The sequence below is a fragment of the Schistocerca americana genome, chromosome 1 (assembly GCF_021461395.2).
Source record: "Schistocerca americana isolate TAMUIC-IGC-003095 chromosome 1, iqSchAmer2.1, whole genome shotgun sequence".
Taxonomy (NCBI): domain Eukaryota; kingdom Metazoa; phylum Arthropoda; class Insecta; order Orthoptera; family Acrididae; genus Schistocerca; species Schistocerca americana.
This window is the reverse complement of record NC_060119.1, coordinates 678,348,598-678,372,033: the sequence shown is the minus strand read 5'-3', so window position 1 is coordinate 678,372,033 and position 23,436 is coordinate 678,348,598. Positions and strand designations below refer to the sequence as shown.

The window sequence follows — 23,436 nt, the reverse complement described above, 5'->3', positions numbered from 1 at the left end:
CTCAGACAGGAATGCAATTGTGGTGTGATGTCTCGACTTAGAGTATTCGACCTTATATTCATGAAAAATTCCGTCATGCTATTTTTCATCCTTATCATAATTTGGCTCATCCAGGTATGTGGACAACTGTAAAAATGATTACATCAAGATGTGTCTGGGTGAATATGAAAAAGAACATTGCAAAATGGTCATGAGCATGTAATGCTTGTCAAAAAACAAGATATCACGACATGTGCATTCACCAATTGGACACTTTCCCGACACGGATGAACGTTTTAAAATAATTCATCTGGATTTGATAGGGCCAATGCCTCCTACTGCTGAATATACGTATTGCTTAATATGCACCGATAGAGTTACAAATTGGGCAGAGGTAATACTACTTCGGGATATACAAGCAGAAGCTGTAGCTCAAGCTTTCTTCAATTGTTGGATTACTAGATTGGCACACCTTATCAAATAGTAGCCGATCGTGGAAGACAATTTAATTCAGACCTGTTCCAAGCACTATCAAAATACGTGGTTCTAATCAAACTCAGACCACTGCATATCACTCTCAATCCAAACGAAAAATAGGAAGATATCATCGCACACTTAAAGCAGCAATCCGTTCACATTCAACTACAAAATGGACTCAAACAATACCTGTAACCCTTCTTGGTCTTCGTTGCTCAATCAGAGAAAACACGAATGCTACGATAGCAGAAATGGTTTATGGTTCACCCATCAGGATACCTGGTGATTTTTTTCAAGAAGTCGTAACAAAAAGTGATACACACTTACCCCAATTTGTTTCACAACTAAAACAATATATGAACTAGCTGAAACCTGTGCAAATAACTCACAAAGTAAAACGGGCACCATTTGTACACAAGGACCTCAGCACGTCAACATACGTATTTGTAAGGGTTGATAGAGTTAAAAAGTCGTTAGAACCTCCATATGAAGGCCCATACGAAGTTGTGGAAAGAACACCAAAATTCTCAAAATTAAAGACCAAGTAAAAAACATTTCCTTCGACCGATTGAAACCTGCATATTTGCTGAACGAAGACGTTAGATTGCCGGAAGATACCCCAGTTTCACCATCACCCCAACCTGAAGATAAAAAACCACAAACATCAAGAACGGGTCGCGTAATTAGACTTCCCGCAAGACTAGTGGACGTGGTACAGTGAATTGTGACCGTCTTACTGAGAAGGGGGTGATGTGGGAGCAGGTTACTCTTCCATACAGTGTTTTGGTGTGTTAGTGAGTGTTTTGACATCAATAAGGTTGGCTTCAGACCTATATGTTCTGTGATATCACAACAGACAAAAGAAGATTGTTTTTGAGAGTTGTAAAATTTATCGTTGCCTAAGCAACACGCCGATTCACGTCTTATAAAATGTTATAGCACAGAAGTTTTAAGTTCTTATTTGTGTGTTTACCTATGTTAGACACCACCGACACTCTCATATTTCTTCCTGTCTTATGTCCGCTTCTTTCCTGTTTTCTTCTCGTTGGGCGTTTGCCGAAATTTCTGTTTTCTGATTTTTTTGCCGTGCCCATGTCTTATGAGGAGATGTTCAGTCTCTTGGGGTCTTCCATAGTTTCCTTTACCCATTTCGTTTTCACTGTATTAGTTCTCACTATTTAAAAATTTTTTTGGTAAATCTATTTTCGTCCAGCTTATGTACGTGTCTGTAGAACTTTGCCGTTGTTTTCCTGATGTTGAAGAAACATGCACCATCTTGTGAAACGACCTCTGTAGCTCCAAAGATTTGCTGGAAGGACAATTATTATTATCTTAACGCTTTAGTGATGGTTCAGAATTGCGTTCACGTAAGCTACCATGTTTGCTAGGCATACATCATTCGTAAAGGATATTTTTACCAGTGGTTTATGACCGCCGCAAATCTTTGTAACCTACTGACTCTGTCCCCATTGCAAATTTTCTTACAGGAAATTAACGGTGAACGATGCCAGAGCAGGTAGGAACATGTGTGATAATTTCTCGCCAAAATGAGTGCTATGGTGACATTGCAAATAAGTCAACGTTCAGATTATGTAGAACTGTGACCAGCATAATTTCAAACAACGGAGCCGACTAACTCAGTTACCTTCTCCTTGATTAGCTTTTAAGCTGTACCTTCTTGCTCGAATGTTAATTACTGTTTTCTTTCATTACTTGTTGTCTTCTTTGTCTAACGGCCTCTTTTTCCGCAGATACAGTTGTACAAGTTGTATGGGTCAACAACGTCTTTTGTGACTATAATAAAAGTATTTCGTTCTCTTTTAAACCACCTTCAGAGGTTACTGTACCCAAACGTGTTTGATTATATTTTTAAAGCATTTTCAATGGTCAGTATAACAATAATACAGCGACCACTGAGAATGCTTTAAAATAAAGCGAAACGCTTTCAGTGTTAACATTTCTTAAAACGGGACGCTTGTTCCCGTTACTTTTGGCCCCTTAATCTAAAACCATGTAACTCATTTTTGTGATTATCCTCTTACTTTTTAGTATGTTGACCTAGTCACGTTGATACAGAGATAAAAATAGTATTCTCGAAGACGAAAGTGGTGACAAGATACTTTAAATCACATGGTGTAGAACTACGTATAAAGGTAAATGTAATTTCGACTGTTTTACTGAAATAGAGATAAAGAAGGTTTCGCAGTTTCTCACCGTTGCCGAGGATGGACTGTGAGTCAGTGTGGATAACGTCTACGAAGTCGGCGTCGCTGGGGTCCAGCCGTACGAACTCTGGCATGTACGTGTAGGACGGATCTGCCGGGTCCAGACCTGAAACCACGCCACGCACCGCTCAGGTCGCTCCCAGAGGTCTTTACTCACTTAAATCACGAAGAAACGGAGCTACATGTGAAACACTTGGAAGACTTAATATACGACACGTGCTTCATAACTGCATGGTAGCAATGCCGTACAGTTCGTTGTATTTTATCTGATTGTTAGCGAGGTTAGTCTTAGTGAATAAATCATTATCGTAAGTGTTAAGTATAATGCAAAACGCGAGAGGTGTGTCTATAGGTCAAGACATTTCCTACAAAAAGGCAATTCTAAGAAGTAATCTTAGTTTTTAAAAGTATATACTACGAGGGTTGCCCTGAAAGTAATGCACTGAATTTTTTTCTTCAACAGTTCCTTATTGAACATAATGGGAATTACACACACGAAAGAATGGTGTTTTATCTGCACACCCTATTTTTCCACGTAATCTCCGTCACGTTCTACGGCCTTCCTCTAGCGCGAAACAAGGGTATCTACGCCCTTCGTTACCAATCCTTGTCCCGGTGACGGATCCAGTGCTTCACTGTGTCAATCACCTCCTCATCGTCCTCAAAATGTCTTCCACGAATGGCATCCTTTAAAGGCGATTGACAACATCAGCTCGCTGCAACATGTCAGGTGTGACAGCCGTGGGTGGTCTCCTTGACCGCTACAAATCGTGGAGCTCCACCGAACCGCCTTCTGATGACCTGTCATTCCGTGCCCAGCGAGTAAACTGTACTTCTTCCAACAGCAGATGCTCCATAGACTTTGCACAAGCGTTTATGAATATTCCCCACAGTTTATTTCTCTGCAGAGAGAATGTCAATGACGGCACGTTGATTGTAACGTGCGTCACGTACAGACGCCGTTTTGTCCTGCAGCTACGCCTATCTGTCGGAAGTGACGGGAACTTGGCGCGCTCACTCAAGGAGACTTGAAATAATACATACCTAACGTTTAGCATTCGTAGCATTGTTTTCAGCTGAGAAAAAAATTAAGGTGCATTACTTTCTGGGCAACCCTCGTACCATTTCACTGTTGACTATATTACTGTCATTTCATACCTAATCCAAATTACAAATAATAAATATCCTAGAATGCAGCGCCCAGACGGCGGGAGAACGGACGCTGTACTTGGACAGCGCGCGGGGCGCGGACCGCACCGACTCATAGGAAGCGCCTGAGGGAGCAGCGGAACAGGGATTGTCCTATATATACACTCCTGGAAATTGAAATAAGAGCACCGTGAATTCACTGTCCCAGGAAGGGGAAATTTTATTGACACATTCCTGGGGTCAGATACATCACATGATCACACTGACAGAACCACAGGCACATAGACACAGGCAACAGAGCATGCACAATGTCGGCACTAGTACAGTGTATATCCACCTTTCGCAGCAATGCAGGCTGCTATTCTCCCATGGAGACGATCGTAGAGATGCTGGATGTAGTCCTGTGGAACGGCTTGCCATGCCATTTCCACCTGGCGCCTCAGTTGGACCAGCGTTCGTGCTGGACGTGCAGACCGCGTGAGACGACACTTCATCCAGTCCCAAACATGCTCAATGGGGGACAGATCCGGAGATCTTGCTGGCCAGGGTAGTTCACTTACACCTTCTAGAGCACGTTGGGTGGCACGGGATACATGCGGACGTGCATTGTCCTGTTGGAACAGCAAGTTCCCTTGCCGGTCTAGGAATGGTAGAACGATGGGTTCGATGACGGTTTGGATGTACCGTGCACTATTCAGTGTCCCCTCGACGATCACCAGTGGTGTACGGCCAGTGTAGGAGATCGCTCCCCACACCATGATGCCGGGTGTTGGCCCTGTGTGCCTCGGTCGTATGCAGTCCTGATTGTGGCGCTCACCTGCACGGCGCCAAACACGCATACGACCATCATTGGCACCAAGGCAGAAGCGACTCTCATCGCTGAAGACGACACGTCTCCATTCGTCCCTCCATTCACGCCTGTCGCGACACCACTGGAGGCGGGCTGCACGATGTTGGGGCGTGAGCGGAAGACGGCCTAACGGTGTGCGGGACCGTAGCCCAGCTTCATGGAGACGGTTGCGAATGGTCCTCGCCGATACCCCAGGAGCAGCAGTGTCCCTAATTTGCTGGGAAGTGGCGGTGCGGTCCCCTACGGCACTGCGTAGGATCCTACGGTCTTGGCGTGCATCCGTGCGTCGCTGCGGTCCGGTCCCAGGTCGACGGGCACGTGCACCTTCCGCCGACCACTGGCGACAACATCGATGTACTGTGGAGACCTCACGCCCCACGTGTTGAGCAATTCGGCGGTACGTCCACCCGGCCTCCCGCATGCCCACTATACGCCCTCGCTCAAAGTCCGTCAACTGCACATACGGTTCACGTCCACGCTGTCGCGGCATGCTACCAGTGTTAAAGACTGCGATGGAGCTCCGTATGCCAGGGCAAACTGGCTGACACTGACGGCGGCGGTGCACAAATGCTGCGCAGCTAGCGCCATTCGACGGCCAACACCGCGGTTCCTGGTGTGTCCGCTGTGCCGTGCGTGTGATCATTGCTTGTACAGCCCTCTCGCAGTGTCCGGAGCAAGTATGGTGGGTCTGACACACCGGTGTCAATGTGTTCTTTTTTCCATTTCCAGGAGTGTACATGGCGCCGGCGCACCGCCGGTCAGTACATCAGTGCACCTGATGATGGCAACGTGGTCGATTGCCGAAATCTTGTGTCCTATGCACACTCATACCAGGCTGTTCACCCGAGATTTATTTCGTCATAAAATACGCCTGGAGAAACTGAAGAATCACAAAGAAAGTCTTGTTGCTCTGCGCTTGAATACCCCATTATCTTTAATATCTCCCACTGGTGTTGTCACTAATTACCTACAGTTGTCGAAATTGCTGCCTTTGTCGTATAGAAATGAAATATGTTAACAATCTACAGTAACTACGAAAAAGAGTCTAGACAAGCTAGTGGTAAGGACGGTAGAAGGCGAGGTTGTGAGCTATCAACTTTGGTGTTTCACTTCTGTGACAAATTGCCAATGGAAGGAAGTGAAACGTCTGTGTGCAGGCGGTCGCTCAGAATAGAAACAGGCATTCAGAGTAAACTTCATGATTCCAAGGCCAACGTCCAAACAGAAATGTGACGGGACTGCTTAAAGAATAAATGCGCAGCGACAGGAAACACATCTCACCCAACGTCATGTCTTTTTTCCATAGATAAATTGACTGACTGGGATGGAAACGTAAGCGAGCCAATAAAACACAAGCACACTTGTGACAGACTTGATTGATCTACAAAAGGACGAAACGCTTCTGCACTGGGTTTGTTGGCAACTTCTATCTTTGGGTTCTATTATGACACTCCTGCTTCATCCTTCTAGTTGTACAAATCCGCTTGAGTCATAATTCGAGAGAGAGCGCTACGAGCTGTACATTAGTGATGGGTGTTTATGACAATACCAGATCCAGTGCTGCCTCCCGAACCAAAGCGCATACACCAAAAACGCATACCGATACGAAATGCCTGCCATGTGACTTGCGCATGTATCAACGCCGTTACGAATGCCACCTAATTCCCAATAGTTTATTGCAAAAATGTACATAAGTAGAAACCAGGTTCTCAATTTTCTGAGTTTTTCCCATAGCCATAAAGGTATAACACGGAGATATAGCAATAGTGAGATCAAGAGAACACTGAACCGTAATTTCATTAAACACTACTTTATACTCAGAAGGTTTCATGTTCGTAAATTTCCTGTAAGGCGTTAGTCTGTAACTGTAGTATTCTGACAGAGTTAACAATAATTAAATTAACATGTTATCTTCTTTGTTTTTCGCCCCTTTTTCCACAGTCGCATTATTAAAAGTTGTATAGGTTACACCATATTCTGCGACTGTAGTAAGTCTTACTAAGACCAAAAACGTTTCGCTTTATCCTAAAGCATATTTAGTGGTCAGGATTTTTTGTTTCTTACATCATTCTTCACGTTCTTCTACACATTGTGGTAGATTTTAGAAGATAGTACTTTGATTGACATGAAATATCTTCACAACAAATAAACCTGAATATATTTAATATTAGTGGAAGTCCTGAGTGATACAATCTACCATACTAGTGTAGAAAAGCCTGAAGAATCAGATAAGAAACAAAGAAACCTAACCACTGAAGATGCTTTAGAATAAAACAGAAGGCATTTGGTCTTAATATGACTTTTATTACAGTCGCAGAAGACGGTATAATCTATACAACTTGTAATAAAACTGTGGTCTAATGTCAACGATTCGATGAAAATAAAATTAATTTGTAAGTATGTGCCACATGTCATAATTTGAAAGTATGTTATAAGGGCATTCTATTTAGTTTGACCAAAAGCAATACAAAAAAAGTATCACACAAACGTTTAGCCACCAGAGGCGTGACTGACTGTCTTGTAACTTTATTCGTTACGAAGATTTGAATAGCAGCACGCATTTTTTAAAATATCTATAAACAGTTTTCATTTGGTAATCCACTTCCTCTTCTCAAGGCCTGCTCAAAAACGTCTAACGATTTCACACAAAACAACGGCATTAATAAGAAACAGAAACTGGGATCCACCTCGTATATTACCACTAAATAGCACTGCAATCCACTGTGAGCACAAAAGGTGTATAACATTCAAAGGTAGTCAAAGTGGTGACAATGGGCAGGAATCAACTGGTCCACGTGTTGGACGAAGAAACAATGTTCTACAGTAGTGTGGCTATAACGAATCTCGCCCATTATGACCTACGCAGTTGAGTTGCCTGTACAGAAGGGCAGTGGCAATGACCGTAAACACGAGATGTCATGACGCCATGTCCTGTCCACTCCCCCTTTCCCCTCTCCATACTCCTTTCACCCTCTCCCCCTGTCTCCAGCCAATCACGACATATTACCAAAACAAAACAATCAATCAAAAATCCAAGATGGTGAAAACAGTCCAATTATGCTAGTGTGGAAATAAAAAAAACACACATTATGCTACCTCCCTTCCACATCTTCATTCAGAGTGCAGTAATAAAGTGAAACAACCAATGAAAATTACAAGATGGTGGATCAGTTTAACTATACTAAACTGAAACTACTCCAGCCAATCACACATTAGTAATAAACTGATGGATAAAATTACAAATTCACATAGCAAGAGTTTTGACACAAACAAATAACACACACACACACACACACACACACACATATATATATATATATATATAGATATATATATATATCTACATATATATATAGTAACTGATATGTATATTTTTGTGGCATATTCAAATATGTATATCCCAAAAAATTACATGCACATGCATGCAGGTGAAATTGCATATACACATGCACACATGTGCTCATGCATATTTGAGCACACACACATTCCTGACTCTTGTGCTATGTTCAAACGTATTTCCTGTAATAGTAGGCCAGTGTCAAAAAATGCATAAACACTTGAAATTCTGTCTTGTCAGTAAATTTCGTCTTTCTCTGTTTTAAATCCATTAATTTCTACATCAAATTTTATTTTTATTTTACGTGACTGAGGCATCAGTGTTATAATATATTACAGAGTGATTGGATGGAAACACTTGTACAAAAATAGGCTAGATATAAAATTCGTTACATATTTCTTTTACATTTTCATATTACATCAACATTGTAACATATTACAGTGGAAATGACACGAAAAAAAAGTTCTCATACATAACATCTCATCCTGAAATTGAGTATTCCACTTCATTATTTTCTATGTCCATTGTTCCAAACTTCAAGCAATTATCGATGCTTCCTATTCAGCAGATAATTTTTCATTTCCATGTGAATTATTGCCTACCACTTTCAAATCTAGCAAGAAAACTAATACCAATTCATTTGGGTTACTCCAGTAAATATCTTCTGGTGGCTTGTTGGACACCATCTTCCAACTCAGAGTGTCATCTTCGTCATCATAACTATCCTCTTGCTCTTCATCATCATCATTATCATTTTCCTAATTGTAATGTGTGTCATATTCATTATCATCTTCCATCATAATCACCATTCTTTTCTCCAACGCTCCATCTTCTGGTTTTACAAATACATTGGCTTTAGCATCATCACCTTGGTCTGTCTTCTTCTTCTTTTAGAAGTGCTGTCGCAATCTCTGAGAAATTAGTCTGACTGGAAGTTGAAGTGCATGTTTCTTGATCTGCATCTTCTTCTTCTCTTAAAAGAGCGGAGAAGACTTTCATATCTGAATTAAGCACAACTGTATTAGAGTCTGAAATTGTGTTCTCACCCAAGCCAACATATATTTCATCATCTCTCAATAACAACACACCAATTTTATTCAATGCAGATGCATATACTTGTAGACTCTGCTGCAATTTACTTTCCTGTAGAGGAAAGATCTTGGCTTGTGATCATTGGTAGCCTCTATAGATTTACTGAAATCAAGATCTCAGGTTGGGGAACTCTTTTCAGGAGGTTTAATTTCAAACAATAGGTTGTGTAACCCTCTCGTTCTTGGGTGTCTTACATTGTTATTTATTAAGTTATGTCCACTGACATCTACCAGTGAACCACCAGTCATAATCCACCACATTACATTCATCTTCTTCCTGTCCATTTTCTGCTTTCATAAATACATAATTTTCTTTGGCTTCTACATCTACATCTACATCTACATCCATACTCCGCAAGCCACCTGACGGTGTGTGGCGGAGGGTACCTTGAGTACCTCTATCGGTTCTCCCTTCTATTCCAGTCTCGTATTGTTCGTGGAAAGAAGGATTGTCGGTATGCCTCTGTGTGGGCTCTAATCTCTCTGATTTTATCCTCATGGTCTCTTCGCGAGATATACGTAGGAGGGAGCAATATACTGCTTGACTTTTCGGTGAAGGTATGTTCTCGAAACTTTGACAAAAGCCCGTACCGAGCTACTGAGCGTCTCTCCTGCAGAGTCTTCCACTGGAGTTTATCTATCATCTCCGTAACGCTTTCGCGATTACTAAATGATCCTGTAACGAAGCGCGCTGCTCTCCGTTGGATCTTCTCTATATCTTCTACCAACCCTATCTGGTACGGATCCCACACTGCTGAGCAGTATTCAAGCAGTGGGCGAAAAAGCGTACTGTAACCTACTTCCTTTGTTTTCGGATTGCATTTCCTTAGGATTCTTCCAATGAATCTCAGTCTGGCATCTGCTTTACCGACGATCAACATTATATGATCATTCCATTTTAAATCACTCCTAATGCGTACTCCCAGATAATTTACGGTATTAACTGCTTCCAGTTGCTGACCTGCTATTTTGTAGCTAAATGATAAAGGATCTATCTTTCTGTGTATTCGCAGCACATTACACTTGTCTACATTGAAATTCAATTGCCATTCCCTGCACCATGCGTCAATTCGCTGCAGATCCTCCTACATTTCAGTACAATTTTCCATTGTTACAACCTCTCGATATACCACAGCATCATCCGCTGGCTTCATCTTGGTCTGTCTTCTCCTTTGGGAATTGCTGCTCCAGTCTCTGTACAAGTCAAGAAATGTTGTTGAATATATTTTCTAGTACATAGACAGCTGCAGCTTGCCTTTATTACAGCAAAGCCAGCTGCTGCGGATATTTTGTCGGTATTTCAACACCTGTCTTTCAAGACTACTCTTTTGTCCAATTGAATTGACAGATACATTAACAAGCATAGTGCTCAATCATATCTGAACTGATTGTAAGAAAATGTCTCACTTTATACTATTACTCTCATCATTACGCATTATGCATTTTGGCTATGCATTAGGAGGTAGATAGTAGGTATTAGGCATTGGGCATTCAGCATTCAGAACACCACTCAGCCTTTGGTTCGGATCTAGAATCCCTGGATCCATATTCGAGTGAGGGCGTCACTTTTGTATAGTGACCTCAATGAACCTGAAACCTGGTAATGTCACAGGATGTCAATGACCTATAAAGTTAACTTTATCAAGGCAGTGCATGATTTTAAAACTTCAAAATGTAGGTAGGAGTAAGAGTGCTTCAACAAAGGGCAATGCATGACCTTGCGCCAAAAATATCTCAACTTATCCCAAAAATTGGAGACAGGCAAATATCACAAATTGTATTTCATGCTTGTGGTGATACATCATAGAACATAGAAACTTTCAAGCAATAAATTGCTTCTGCCATCAACCTTATTTGAAGGTGCCCCTGGAATACAAAATTGTGAGAGAGATCGCATTTAATTCAGAAAATTCAATATAACTCTCTCTCTCTCTCTCTCTCTCTCTCTCTCTCTCTCTCTCTCTCTCTCTTGGGCCATTAATGTTCTGTCGGGATATCAAGACTCAGCGAATCTAATCTTTGTTATAAAAGCTCGTATTTTGATAACAAAAGACTTTCATATATTTAACGTCCACTGAGATCTTTCTTCACATGCATAGAGGAAGGAATTTCCTTCACTTCCCTATTTCCCAGAATTCCCTCTGTCTGACGTCGATGACACACCATCATTATGCTCTTGGTCAATTCTGCCACTGGTGTGCATATTCGGCCCCTACACCCCTCTAACAATTTTAGTTTTTATAATTCGGTAATATGAGCAGCAATATTTGTTCACTGTATGTGCACATGTCTAGGTCTCGTGTGTTCAATTAACAAGACACTTATGTTGAGAGAAGAAGACTTTAAATAGAGAAATGTATTCACAGCTTTCACCATAAAAAATTGAAAGTCATAGTAATGAAAAGTGCATCACTGCTTACAAGAGGACATTGTTCAACAAATAACGGCAGTGCAACAGAATGGTAAGAAGATTCATTACCTGACTGGCTTCGCCAACACAATCTACTGCATTTGCTAGAATTCTATACCCTCTTTAAAATTTCTATCCAGTCTCCCAAAACGCAAGAAGCGGTTCAGAGTTGCACTGGAAATACCTGTCAAAAAGTATTCCTGCATCATCAATTATTATTTCTATTATTACCTGTGTATGTCGCTATAGTTAGGGCTTTGTTATTACTACAGAGCTATCAGTACTACTATTGCATGAACCACAGTAGCCTTTTAAATCAAGTTTATTTCTGCTGCCAAGCAATCAGGACGAATACAGCATTACAACGAATGGCTTTTACTATAATTCTCAGTTGTAAATAAATGCATCCTACATAACTGGTTTTTATTTTCAATTCCACCAATCAATAACAGCATACACACACACTCACATAGTTTATAAATTGCTGCAGCTCAGTCTTATAGTTGTCAGCTGTTCCACATTAATACAGAAAGTGTCCACCTTGATCACGTACACACACAGAGCCATAGGTTTGAGCGCTGCAGGGTAAATGGATAGAATACAAACACAACTGTTGCTGTGTTAATGAAATTAAAATACCAAACATGAGAGGGTTAGAGTGTGGATATTTTTCATAAGAAATAATTTTGTTGTTGTTCCATTTACACAATCCTGTAGTGAGAAGCAGAGTTAAAGAAGACAAAGTAAGATACTTTGATAGCATAAAATAATGATGTCATAGCATAGTCTGAAAAATATTAGTCAATTGGTACCAACTGCAGAAACTGGTACAATTGATTATCAATTGGAACACCAAGTCCATAAGTTGTTAAAATTGGCAGGATAGAGCAAAATGCGGGTGTACCAACCAAATAAATTTGCCAAATGTGTATCTTCTTGTTGTGTAAATATTTCCATTCGTGCAGATTTGAATTGTGTTAAAATATTCGTGTGCTGAACGTTGATAATTGTCAGAGACAGACCGAACAGCCACCTACAGGGTGTTACAAAAAGATACGGCCAAACTTTCAGGAAACATTCCTCACACACAAATAAAGAATAGATGTTATGTGGGCATGTGTCCGGAAACGCTTAATTTCCATGTTAGAGCTCATTTTAGTTTCGTCAGTATGTACTGACTCGATTCACCGCCACTTGGCCCAATTGAAGGAAGGTAGTGTTGACTTCGGTGCTTGTGTTGACATGCACAATTCATCAAGCACGTCAGTACGTAGCATCAACAGGTTAGTGTTCATCACGAACGTGGTTTTGCAGTCAGTGCAATGTTTACAAATGCGGAGTTGGCAGATGCCCATTTGACGTATGGATTAGCACGGGGCAATAGCCGTGGCGCGGTACGTTTGTATCGAGGCAGATTTCCAGAACGAAGATGTCCCGACAGGAAGACGTTCGAAGCAATTGATCGGCGTCTTAGGGAGCACCGAACATTCCAGCCAATGACTCGCGACTGGGGAAGACCTAGAACGACGAGGACACCTGCAATGGACGAGGCAATTCTTCGTGCAGTTGACGATAACCCTAATGTCAGCGTCAGAGAAGTTGCTGCTGTACAAGGTAACGTTGACCACGTCACTGTATGGAGAGTGCTACGGGAGAACCAGTTGTTTCCGTACCATGTACAGCGTGTGCAGGCACTATCAGCAGCTGATTGGCCTCCACGGGTACACTTCTGCGAATGGTTCGTCCAACAATGTGTCAATCCTCATTTCAGTGCAAATGTTCTCTTTACGGATGAGGCTTCATTCCAACGTGATCAAATTGTAAATTTTCACAGTCAGCATGTGTGGGCTGACGAGAATCCGCACGCAGTTGTGCAATCACGTCATCGACACAGATTTTCTGTGAACGTTTGGGCAGGCATTGTTGGTGGAGTCTTGATTGGGCCCCATTTCCTTCCACCTACGCTCAATGGAGCACGTTATCATGATTTCATACGGGATACTCTACCTGTGCTGCTAGAACATGTGCCTTTACAAGTACGACACAACATGTGGTTCATGCACGATGGAGTTCCTGCGCATTTCAGTCGAAGTGTTCGTACGCTTCTCAACAACAGATTCGGTGACCGATGGTTTGGTAGAGGCGGACCAATTCCATGGCCTCCACGCTCTCCTGACCTCACCCCTCTTGGCTTTCATTTATGGGGGCATTTGAAAGCTCTTGTCTACACAACCCCAGTACCAAATGTAGAGACTCTTCGTTCTCGTATTGTGGACGGCTGTGATACAATACGCCATTCTCCAGGGCTGCATCAGCGCATCAGGGATTCCATGCGACGGAGGGTGGATGCATGTATCCTCGCTAACGGAGGACATTTTGAACATTTCCTGTAACAAAGTGTTTGAAGTCACGCTGGTACGTTCTGTTGCTGTGTGTTTCCATTCCATGATTAATGTGATTTGAAGAGAAGTAATAAAATGAGCTCCAACATGGAAAGTAAGCGTTTCCGGACACATGTCCACATAACATATTTTCTTTCTTTGTGTGTGAGGAATTTTTCCTGAAAGTTTGGCCGTACCTTTTTGTAACACCCTGTAGATGTTACAGTATCACTTTGTAAAGCTTTTGTTCAACGTATATGTCCATCAGGCAGCTCACGTTTTTGACTAAGTACTTTTGCAAGCCAGAAGTTTTCAGGACATGTTGTAGACGAGTATTCTGTCTACTGCCACGTGTAAACCAATGCCAATGCCACTGCGCAAGCGTTATATTTAGAGGAAGGTGAAAACTGTTTTTCACCTCAATACCGTCAAGTACGGATACTACCGAAAGTGATGTTAGCATGTTCAAATGTCTTCTTTGTCAAGATTGACCAACCTTAAAAAAGCCAGTGGCTGCCTTTAAGGCGATTAGGGGCACCACCTCCAGTACAAAGAAAGACAAAGTTTTACCAAAGAATCGATGTGACGTACCTGCCTGATGCAAGACAGCCACCATGTGTGCATTCATAATGCTGCATGTTTGTACGTAAGCTGCTCTGACCAGTCTAGTTACCAGACTGGCGCTCCTACAGCCAGAGTATGTACACATCTGTGGCTGACCTTTTATGCATAATTAAATACTGGTCACTGCAACGTCGCAAGGAAGCTGCATGACGTACTGCAGTAGTCCACTGGTCCAACTCTGACAAGTGCTTCGGAAGCCAGCACTCGCCAGCGGTACGTGGCTATCACCGGTATCTAGTTCAGTACACGCGTCCAGCAGGCAACGTTTCTCACTGACACCGCTTCTCGCTGTCAGACACAGTTGCGCATTGTGCCAGATGTGAAGCGTGAAAAGCAGCAAGACTTCACAGCACTCAAAAGCCGCCTAGAATACTCAAAACCTGAAATCTGTAACACTAATGGTATTGTACCATTTACTATAAAAAGGGAGTTTGACCAACCAAGCATAAACCAATGTCATGAATCAATGGAAGCACACAAAGTACTGCTCTTACGCAAGTTAACAACGAGCCCTGTATTTAGTATCAAGTATAAAAGCCTTGTTCATTAGACCAAAACCTATATATTTACAGCTATCCATAAACCCTTCAATCAGTTTGAGACCTCTCAAACGGTGACCATGTTGAAGCTATAGCAGCAAGACAATCATCATGTTTTAGGAGGACCGGAAAGTAACGTCACTTTTTTACATTAAATTCAAACAGATAAATTGTTAAGTAGTTTTTATTTTTAGTCAATGATGCAATCACCCTCGTTATTAGCAACCTTTTTCCATCAAGTGAGCAAATTTTCAACAGTAAAAATCATACCATTTTTGAGAAAAAATATCTAGAGATTGAATTTTGGACATCATCCATATTTCCACCGCATGTGGTGGCTGAGGAAATACCTTGCACCCCACTTCATTAATTTTTTCCAAAGTTCGTCTTGCAAATTACCGTCTTCCATTATCGTGTTTAGTTAATTATTTACGTTTCGCAGATTCATAAAAAGATCAATTAAATTTTTAACATTCCACCTTACACATTCGTAATTTTACGTATAGATTATAAATAACTGCTTTAACATATGATATTCAGTTGGATTACGATGATAAATAACTTTATTTATTGCATCAGAGGTTTTATTCTTTGTATCATTCTTCTGAGCTTTTTTAGTAGAACACTAGCACCAGTACAATAACGTCTTACCTATCGACAGTCGTTAGACACTTTTCAATTAAAGATTGATTTCCTCGGTCCAGTTTTTCACAGTAAAGATGTGCATTTACAGACTGTCCAGCTTTCAGCCCTTCTAAATGAATGATTCCCCAAATACTCCACCAAATACCATTTTGACGTGTAAGTCTGGCTTAGTAGTGCTTCTTGGTGAACTATGCAGAGAGAGCTACTGTCTTTTGAGTTTTGGAGTATGATAGAGTCCCATCTTTCGTCTCCAATGTTCCAGCGATCAAAAAAAGTTTCTGCAGTGTGCCGCTGAAGCAATAAGTTGCATGTGGTGAATCGGTTAGCTTTTTTGTCTGTATCAACCTGCTGCATACTTTCTTGCATGGTCGATCAAGGTCAGTTACGAGTGTTTGACTGTTACTCGATTGTCGGACACGGGTTTGCTTCCAACCTTAATATTGTATTGTCCAAAGTTGTTGTTCTTCCTGGTAAGTACGAGTGGAAAGATGAAAATTGCCACCTTTGACACTTACAAACGTCTAATGCATTTGGACAAACATCACAATTAATGTATTCGGTAGCAATTTATGTGTTAATACTCTTTCAGACCTAAAAAGTGTACCCCTTGTGGTATTTGCCTGTTCATTTCACCATAAATAGCAAACAAAAACCCAGATTTAATTATTTACGAGTAAACGAATAACTCTAACCTTAAAATATCTTTGACATGACTCTGAAGTATACAGTGAGCTGATTAATGACAAACTAATGTCGACATATGCTGAAACGACAATACTTCCTGGTTCCCCTAGAAGTAAGTTTTAGTACCGATGATGGATAAAAAGAATCTGTCGATCATGCACAACATGGTTAACTAACGATTTGATCTTCTTTCTCCTCACAGACGAGGCGCCACCATTGCAGCAGCAGCGGCCGCGCTACACGGAAATAATGTTATTTAACCACGCTCACAGTTTAACAAAAACTGTACTAAACGCGTCAGTGTGAGTATAAGATGGATCGTGAATTCTACCCTACGTTGTCCGAAAACTCGCGATTTAGCGACGCCCTGGAGAAGTGTACAGCGTGTATTAGACTGTAGTCTCGGTAACAATGTATGATTGAATAAATGGTCTCTAGCATGGAAACCATGCATTTTCGGACAGAAGTTCATTAGACCTTTTGTTTTGTGCATCCCTATAGTCTGTATACGGTGGAAAAAATCACCCGTATTCAGAAAATATAAACCTCGAATCATGACATGAGTGTTAACAAGTACGTCATAAGTGGCAGTGGTATTTTCAATAAACTGCCAGTTGAATATCGTATCCCTGGTTACAATTATTGTGGACCTCGAACGGAGATGAAAAAGCATCCAGTTTGTAGCAATAAAGGATTTAAGATATTAGACAATGCCTGCTAGGAGCATGGTATTGCCTATACCACAAATAAAGAATATCATGCACGCTGCAGCTCGAATAATTGCTGATAAAGCGAAGCAAAGACGCAGGAGAAAGGACGCAGGCATAGGAAAACGCATTACAGAAGAGCAGTTCATAGTGGAAGCAGAACATAATAACATGTGAGAATTACGAGTGGAACCCCACACAATGGCATCACTCAGTATAAAAACTCCAGTTCAGTATGACAACTGGATCGATTGTTAGGAAAATTTCTCCCACAAACCTATGGCTTCGATGGCCTTTAATTATAACAAGAAGATAAGAATTCGCGTTCAACGACAAGATGAGGTAACACATCCAAGCAACATTTCCTGCCTTTGGGAGGAAAATTTGTCCTCACAAAGAAGGACGGAAGCACTCTGCTAACGCCAAAATTACAGCTCAATTTAATGAATTCATCTTTCTGGTTCAAGCAATATGATACAAAATTTATACTCGTATATTTCTGCATCAACTTCGGACCTGAATGCATTAGAAAACGCAGGATGATTCATAGGTTATTCGACAGATGACCGCTTTAGTGCCTGTATCTCGCACAAAATGTTAATGGGTTACTTTGAGGATAATAAGTAGTTCATTATGAATGCCAGACAGTAACTGATTCTAGTACAATGTGCTATTGACAATAACTCATGCGTTCAAGGAGCGTCATAAGAAAGGACTAAAACTGTGCTGGATAAATTGGTATTGAAAGTACCCAATATGTCAGTATAGATTAAACTCATCTGAAACTTCTGCATGTGCTGAGTGAGAACTTCACAAGTATCCCAGTCTTTCAGTGACATCAAGACAATCAAGAGTGATTAAGACATCTGTTCATCTGTTGTTGTTGTTGTTGTCTTCAGTCCTGAGACTGGTTTGATGCAGCTTTCCATGCTACTCTATCCTGTGCAAGCTTCTTCATCTCCCAGTACTTACTGCAACCTACATCCTTCTGAATCTGTTTAGTGTATTCATCTCTTGGTCTCCCTCTACGATTTTTAACCTCCACACTGCCCTCCAATGCTAAATTTGTGGTCCCTTGATGCCTCAGAACATGTCATACCAACCGGACCCTTCTTCCCTATTCGATACCTCCTCATTAGTTATGTGATCTACCCATCTAATCTTCAGCATTCTTCTGTAGCACCACATTTCGAAAGCTTCTATTCTCTTCTTGTCCAAACTATTTATCGTCCGTATTTCACTTCCATACATGGCTACAGTCCATACAAATACTTTCAGAAACGACTTCCTGACGCTTGAATCTATACTTGATGTTAACAAATTTCTCTTCTTCAGGAACGCTTTCCTTGCCATTGCCAGTCTACATTTTATATCCTCTCTACTTCGACAATCATCAGTTATTTTGCTCCCCAAATAGCAAAACTCCTTTACTACTTTGTCTCATTTCCTAATCTAATTCCCTCAGCATCACCCGATTTAATTCGACTACATTCCAGTATCCTCGTTTTGCTTTTGTTGATGTTCATCTTATATCCTCATTTCAAGACGCTGTCTATTGCGTTCAACTGCTCTTCCAAGTCCTTTGCAGTCTCTGACAGAATTACAATGTCATCGGCGAACCTCAACGTTTTTATTTCTTCTCCATGGACTTTAATACCTACTCCGAATTTTTCTTTTGTTTCTTTTACTGCTTGTTCAATATACAGATTGAATAACAACGGGGACAGGCTACAACCCTGTCTCACTCCCTTCCCAACCGCTGCTTTCCTTTCATGCCCCTCGACTCTTATAACTTCCATCTGGTTTCTGCACAAATTGTAAATAGCCTTTCACTCCCTGTATTTTACCCCTGCCACCTTTAGAATTTGAAAGAGAGTATTCCAGTCAACATTGTCAAAAGCATTCTCTAAGTCTAAAAATGCTAGAAATGTAGGTTTGCCTTTCCTTAATCTATTTTCTAAGATAAGTCGTAGGGTCAGTATTGCCTCACGTGTTCCAACATTTCTGCGGAATCCAAACTTATCTTCGCCGACATTTCTGCGGAATCCAAACTGATCTTCGCCGAGGTCGGCTTCTACCAGTTTTTCCATTCGTCTGTAAAGAATTCGCGTAAGTATTTTGCAGCTGGGACTTATTAAACTGATAGTTCGCTAATTTTCTAATCTGTCAACACCTGCTTTCTTTGGGATTGGAATTATTATATTTTTTCTTGAAGTCTGAGGGTATTTCGCCTGTCTCATACATCTTGCTCACCAGATGGTAGAGTTTTGTCAGGACTGGCTCTCCCAAGGCCGTCAGTAGTTCTAATGGAATGTTGTCTACTCCTGGGGCCTTGTTTCGACTCAGGTGTTTCAGTGCTCTGTCAAACTCTTCACGCAGTATCGTATCTCCCAGTTCATCTTCATCTACATCCTCTTCAATTTCCATAATATTGTCCTCAAGTACATCGCCCTTGTATAGACCCTCTATATACTCCTTCCACCTTTCTGCTTTCCCTTCTTTGCTTAGAACTGGGTTTCCATCTGAGCTCTTGGTATTCATACAAGTTGCTCTCTTTTTCTCCAAAGGTCTCTTTAACTTTCCTGTAGGCAGTATCTATCTTACCCCTAGTGAGATAAGCCTCTACATCCTTACATTTGTCCTCTAGCCATCCCTGCTTACCCATTTTGCACTTCCTGTCGATCTCATTTTTTAGACGTTTGTATTCCATTTTGCCTGCTTCATTTACGGCGTTTTTATATTTTCTCCTTTCATCAATTAAATTCAATATTTCTTCTGTTACCCAAGGATTTCTACTAGCCCTCATCTTTTTATCTACTTGATCCTCTGCTGCCTTCACTACTTCATCCCTCCGAGCTACTCATTCTTCTTCTACTGTATTTCTTTCCCCCATTCCTGTCAGTTGTTCCCTTATGCTCTCCCTGAAACTCTGTACAACGTCTGGTTTCTTTCAGTTCATGTCCCATCTCCTTAAATTCCCACCTTTTTGTAGTTTCTTCAGTTTTAATCTACAGTTCAGAACCAATAGATTGTAGTCAGAGTCCACATCTGCCCCTGGAAATGTCTTACAATTTAAAACGTGGTTCCTAAATCTCTGTCTTACCATTATGTAATCTATCTGATACCCGTCAGTATCTCCAGGCTTCTTCCATGTATACAACCTTCTTTCATGATTCTTGAACCAAATGTTAGCTATGATTAAGTTATGCTCTGTGCAAAATCCACCAGATGGCTTCCTCTTTGATTTCTCTCCCCCAATCCATGTTCACCCACTATGTTTCCTTCTCTCCCTTTTCCTACTCTCGAATTCCAATCACCCATTACTATTAAATTTTCGTCTCCCTTCACTACCTGAATAATTTCTTTTATTTCATCATACGTTTCATTAATTTCTTCATTATCTGCAGAGCTAGTTGGCATATAAACTTGTACTACTGCAGTAGGCATGGGCTTCGTCTCTATCTTGGCCACAATAATGCGTTCATTATGCTGTTGGTAGTAGCTTACCCGTACTCCTATTTTTTATTCATTATTAAACCTATTCCTGCATTACTCCTATTTGATCTTGTATTTATAACCCTGTATTCACCTGACCAAAAGTCTTGTTCTTCCTGCCACCAAACTTCGCTGGTTCCTAATATGTCTAACTTCAACCTATCCATTTTCCTTTTTAAATTTTCTAACCTACCTGCCTGATTAAGGGATCTGACATTCCACGCTCCGATCCGTAGAACGCCAGTTTTCTTTCTCCTGATAACGACGTCCTCTTGAGTAGTCCCCGCCTGGAGATCCGAATGGGGGACTATTTTACCTCCGGAATATTTTACCCAAGAGGACGCCATCATCATTTAACCATACAGTAAAGCTGCATGCCCTCTGTTCATCTAGAAATATCTTAAAAAATTATTGTGCCACCGCAAAAAGACGGCAGGGAAAATTCGAGCGTATTTGACAGCTGTAAATTAACCCATTCTATGGCATAATTCGATAACTTACAGCATTACTGGGACAGTAACAATTTCAGTCTACTGCAAGATACGTGCACAGGATTTCGCTCTTCTTACTACAAGGGCGATGAATTTGGTTGGACGCTCAGCACTAACAAGCTTACAGAATGAGCACCTATAGTGGTAACCGACTGCTCCAAGCAAAACGAGATGATGAAATCTGGAACTGTAGGCATTATTGAATATGAATCAACACGATTGCCCCATAAACTACTCATTTCTCGCAGGACTTGTACAACCTGTTGTATAAATTTACAAGTGTTGCACCACGCCCACCACATCTCACAAAGACGTCTCAGGGTGCAAACATCATTGTGGATATGCAAGAGTATTACGTATAGGTATTAAAAAAGTATTCCGCTATCTTTGATTCAGCCAGATCGTTTAGTACAGTACAGTGCGCTACTATTCATTGAACTATTGCATAGCTTAGTAGCTATCATCATGTAAAGCTCTGAGATGATGAGGGAGCATCACATGAAAATATTGTGATACTGCCCTGAAACTATGTTCATAGAGACACCATAGTTTATGTCAAAGGCTGTGAAAAAGTGTTATGGTTGCATGATCTCTTCAAGAGTGCATCAATAAAGAATTCTGAGGAGTATAACCGCTCAATCATTCAAAGACACATGCAAATGTATTGGGACATCAGCAGTCATAAGCATCCTTCAGAAAATGTACAAATACTTTTAAGTTGGATTATCAATAAATAAACTGTATTTAAAAAGCCTTTGTATTTATATATTAACTTCATATTCCCACCACACCACTTACAGGTTACAGGTAAGAATTTAATATATGTTGCCTATGCTACTCATGAAGAATTGGACGAAGGAAATGGAAGGAGACCACAGCAGACTGCTGCCATATTCCAATAAAGGCCTCTCTGAGTTCAATAAAATGCAAATCATTTAATATGTGAATTGTTGAACTCTTTTCTCTAGCCTCCATGCCCAGCACCAGCAGGCATGCACACGTAGTGTGTATGTGCTGCTAGCTGTTGATACTGTGAAAAGACACTTTCATGCAGCTATCAGTAATGCATATGCTGTGGAAATGCATGTGTATTCTCAGTAATGTGAGTGGTGTGGTGTTTAAACTCTCAAAAAAATTACGGTTTTGTTGCTTGTGGCTGGTTGGCTGCTTCAATACCACAAAACACAATGTGCAGTCTCACACTGTGGTGTGCAAAACTATTGAAGGACTTTTCTGTGGGGAACAGCCTCTAAGGACTTGTTGAGATGGTGAAATATGAAATTGAGAAAATTTTGGAGCAAATGCTGGTGCTGGATATAAATAAGTTGGTCTAATCAATACCTCTACATTTCAGACTGAGCATAATTCACAACTGCATTGTGAATATGAAGCATCAGTTTGGCAGTGCTAGTGGTGATGGCATGGGTAAGCACCCTCATTTGTCAGATGATCTTGACATACTGTAAAAACTGTTTGATGATCAAAGCATGCCTTTCCTCATCAATAATTTACAGGCCTGTTAAAAGACATGTTTATATATTTGTGTATGTGTGTTATGCATAATTTTTTTAAAGTTGTCTAGGTAATCTAAATATCCTTAAATATGTTTGTGGGCGGGATAACAGCATGTCGTCACTGCACCTTCATGATGTAATCATGGCCACCACAGGCCATGACGCCATTTTCTAGTCATATCTCAAGGGTTTTCGGTCAGAGTGTATGCCAGCAAATGTGTCCTATCGACAATGAGCTGTTACAACCATAGGCCATGATACTATTTTCCAGTCAAAGCTCATGGTGGACGGTGCCCATCATTGAGGAACAAATGTTTGAGTGTTATTATTACTACTTTTATCAACAGTACTAAGGATTTCTGCTTACATAGAATGCTTATGATGTGTCCTTCTTTTTAGATGTACTTGATAACAAGGTAGCCACAGATATGTGTGCTTTATTGAGTGAAAGAACATCAGAATATACATGTAGTATGCCAAATGATGAAGATAAGAAGTGGCTAAAATCACTTATTGATGGTGGTGAGCCTGATTGTGCAAATAATGATACTGAATGTCACACATAGTTATAGAGTTTAATAGTTAAGAAAAGTTGTTTCATATAAAGTAATTGAGTGAATTTTTTAACACAAATTAATTTACAAATATATTACTGTCATCCACAGCAAACACAATGATTCGATATATAAAGTAATGCCAAATACAATATTTATATAATCTCTTGCATCACTTAATGGAGATTCGCAGTTTCAGGACCTTGTCCAGTTGCACCTAATTTTCGATACAAAATATCTAGCTGGGTTTTGTCAGACAAGAATACAATCAAAGTGTATTCTGA

General features: G+C 40.8%; 1 protein-coding gene across 1 annotated transcript in view; it reads right to left on the bottom strand.

Annotated features, from left to right (window-relative positions):
• Positions 1-23,436, bottom strand: part of LOC124590650 (pancreatic triacylglycerol lipase-like) — a 181,746-nt gene that overhangs the window by 122,467 nt on the left and 35,843 nt on the right. Inside the window, exon 4 of the mRNA XM_047131669.1 lies at positions 2,671-2,787. Coding sequence (XP_046987625.1) covers positions 2,671-2,787 — 117 coding nt within the window. The remainder of the gene's footprint in view (positions 1-2,670; positions 2,788-23,436) is intronic.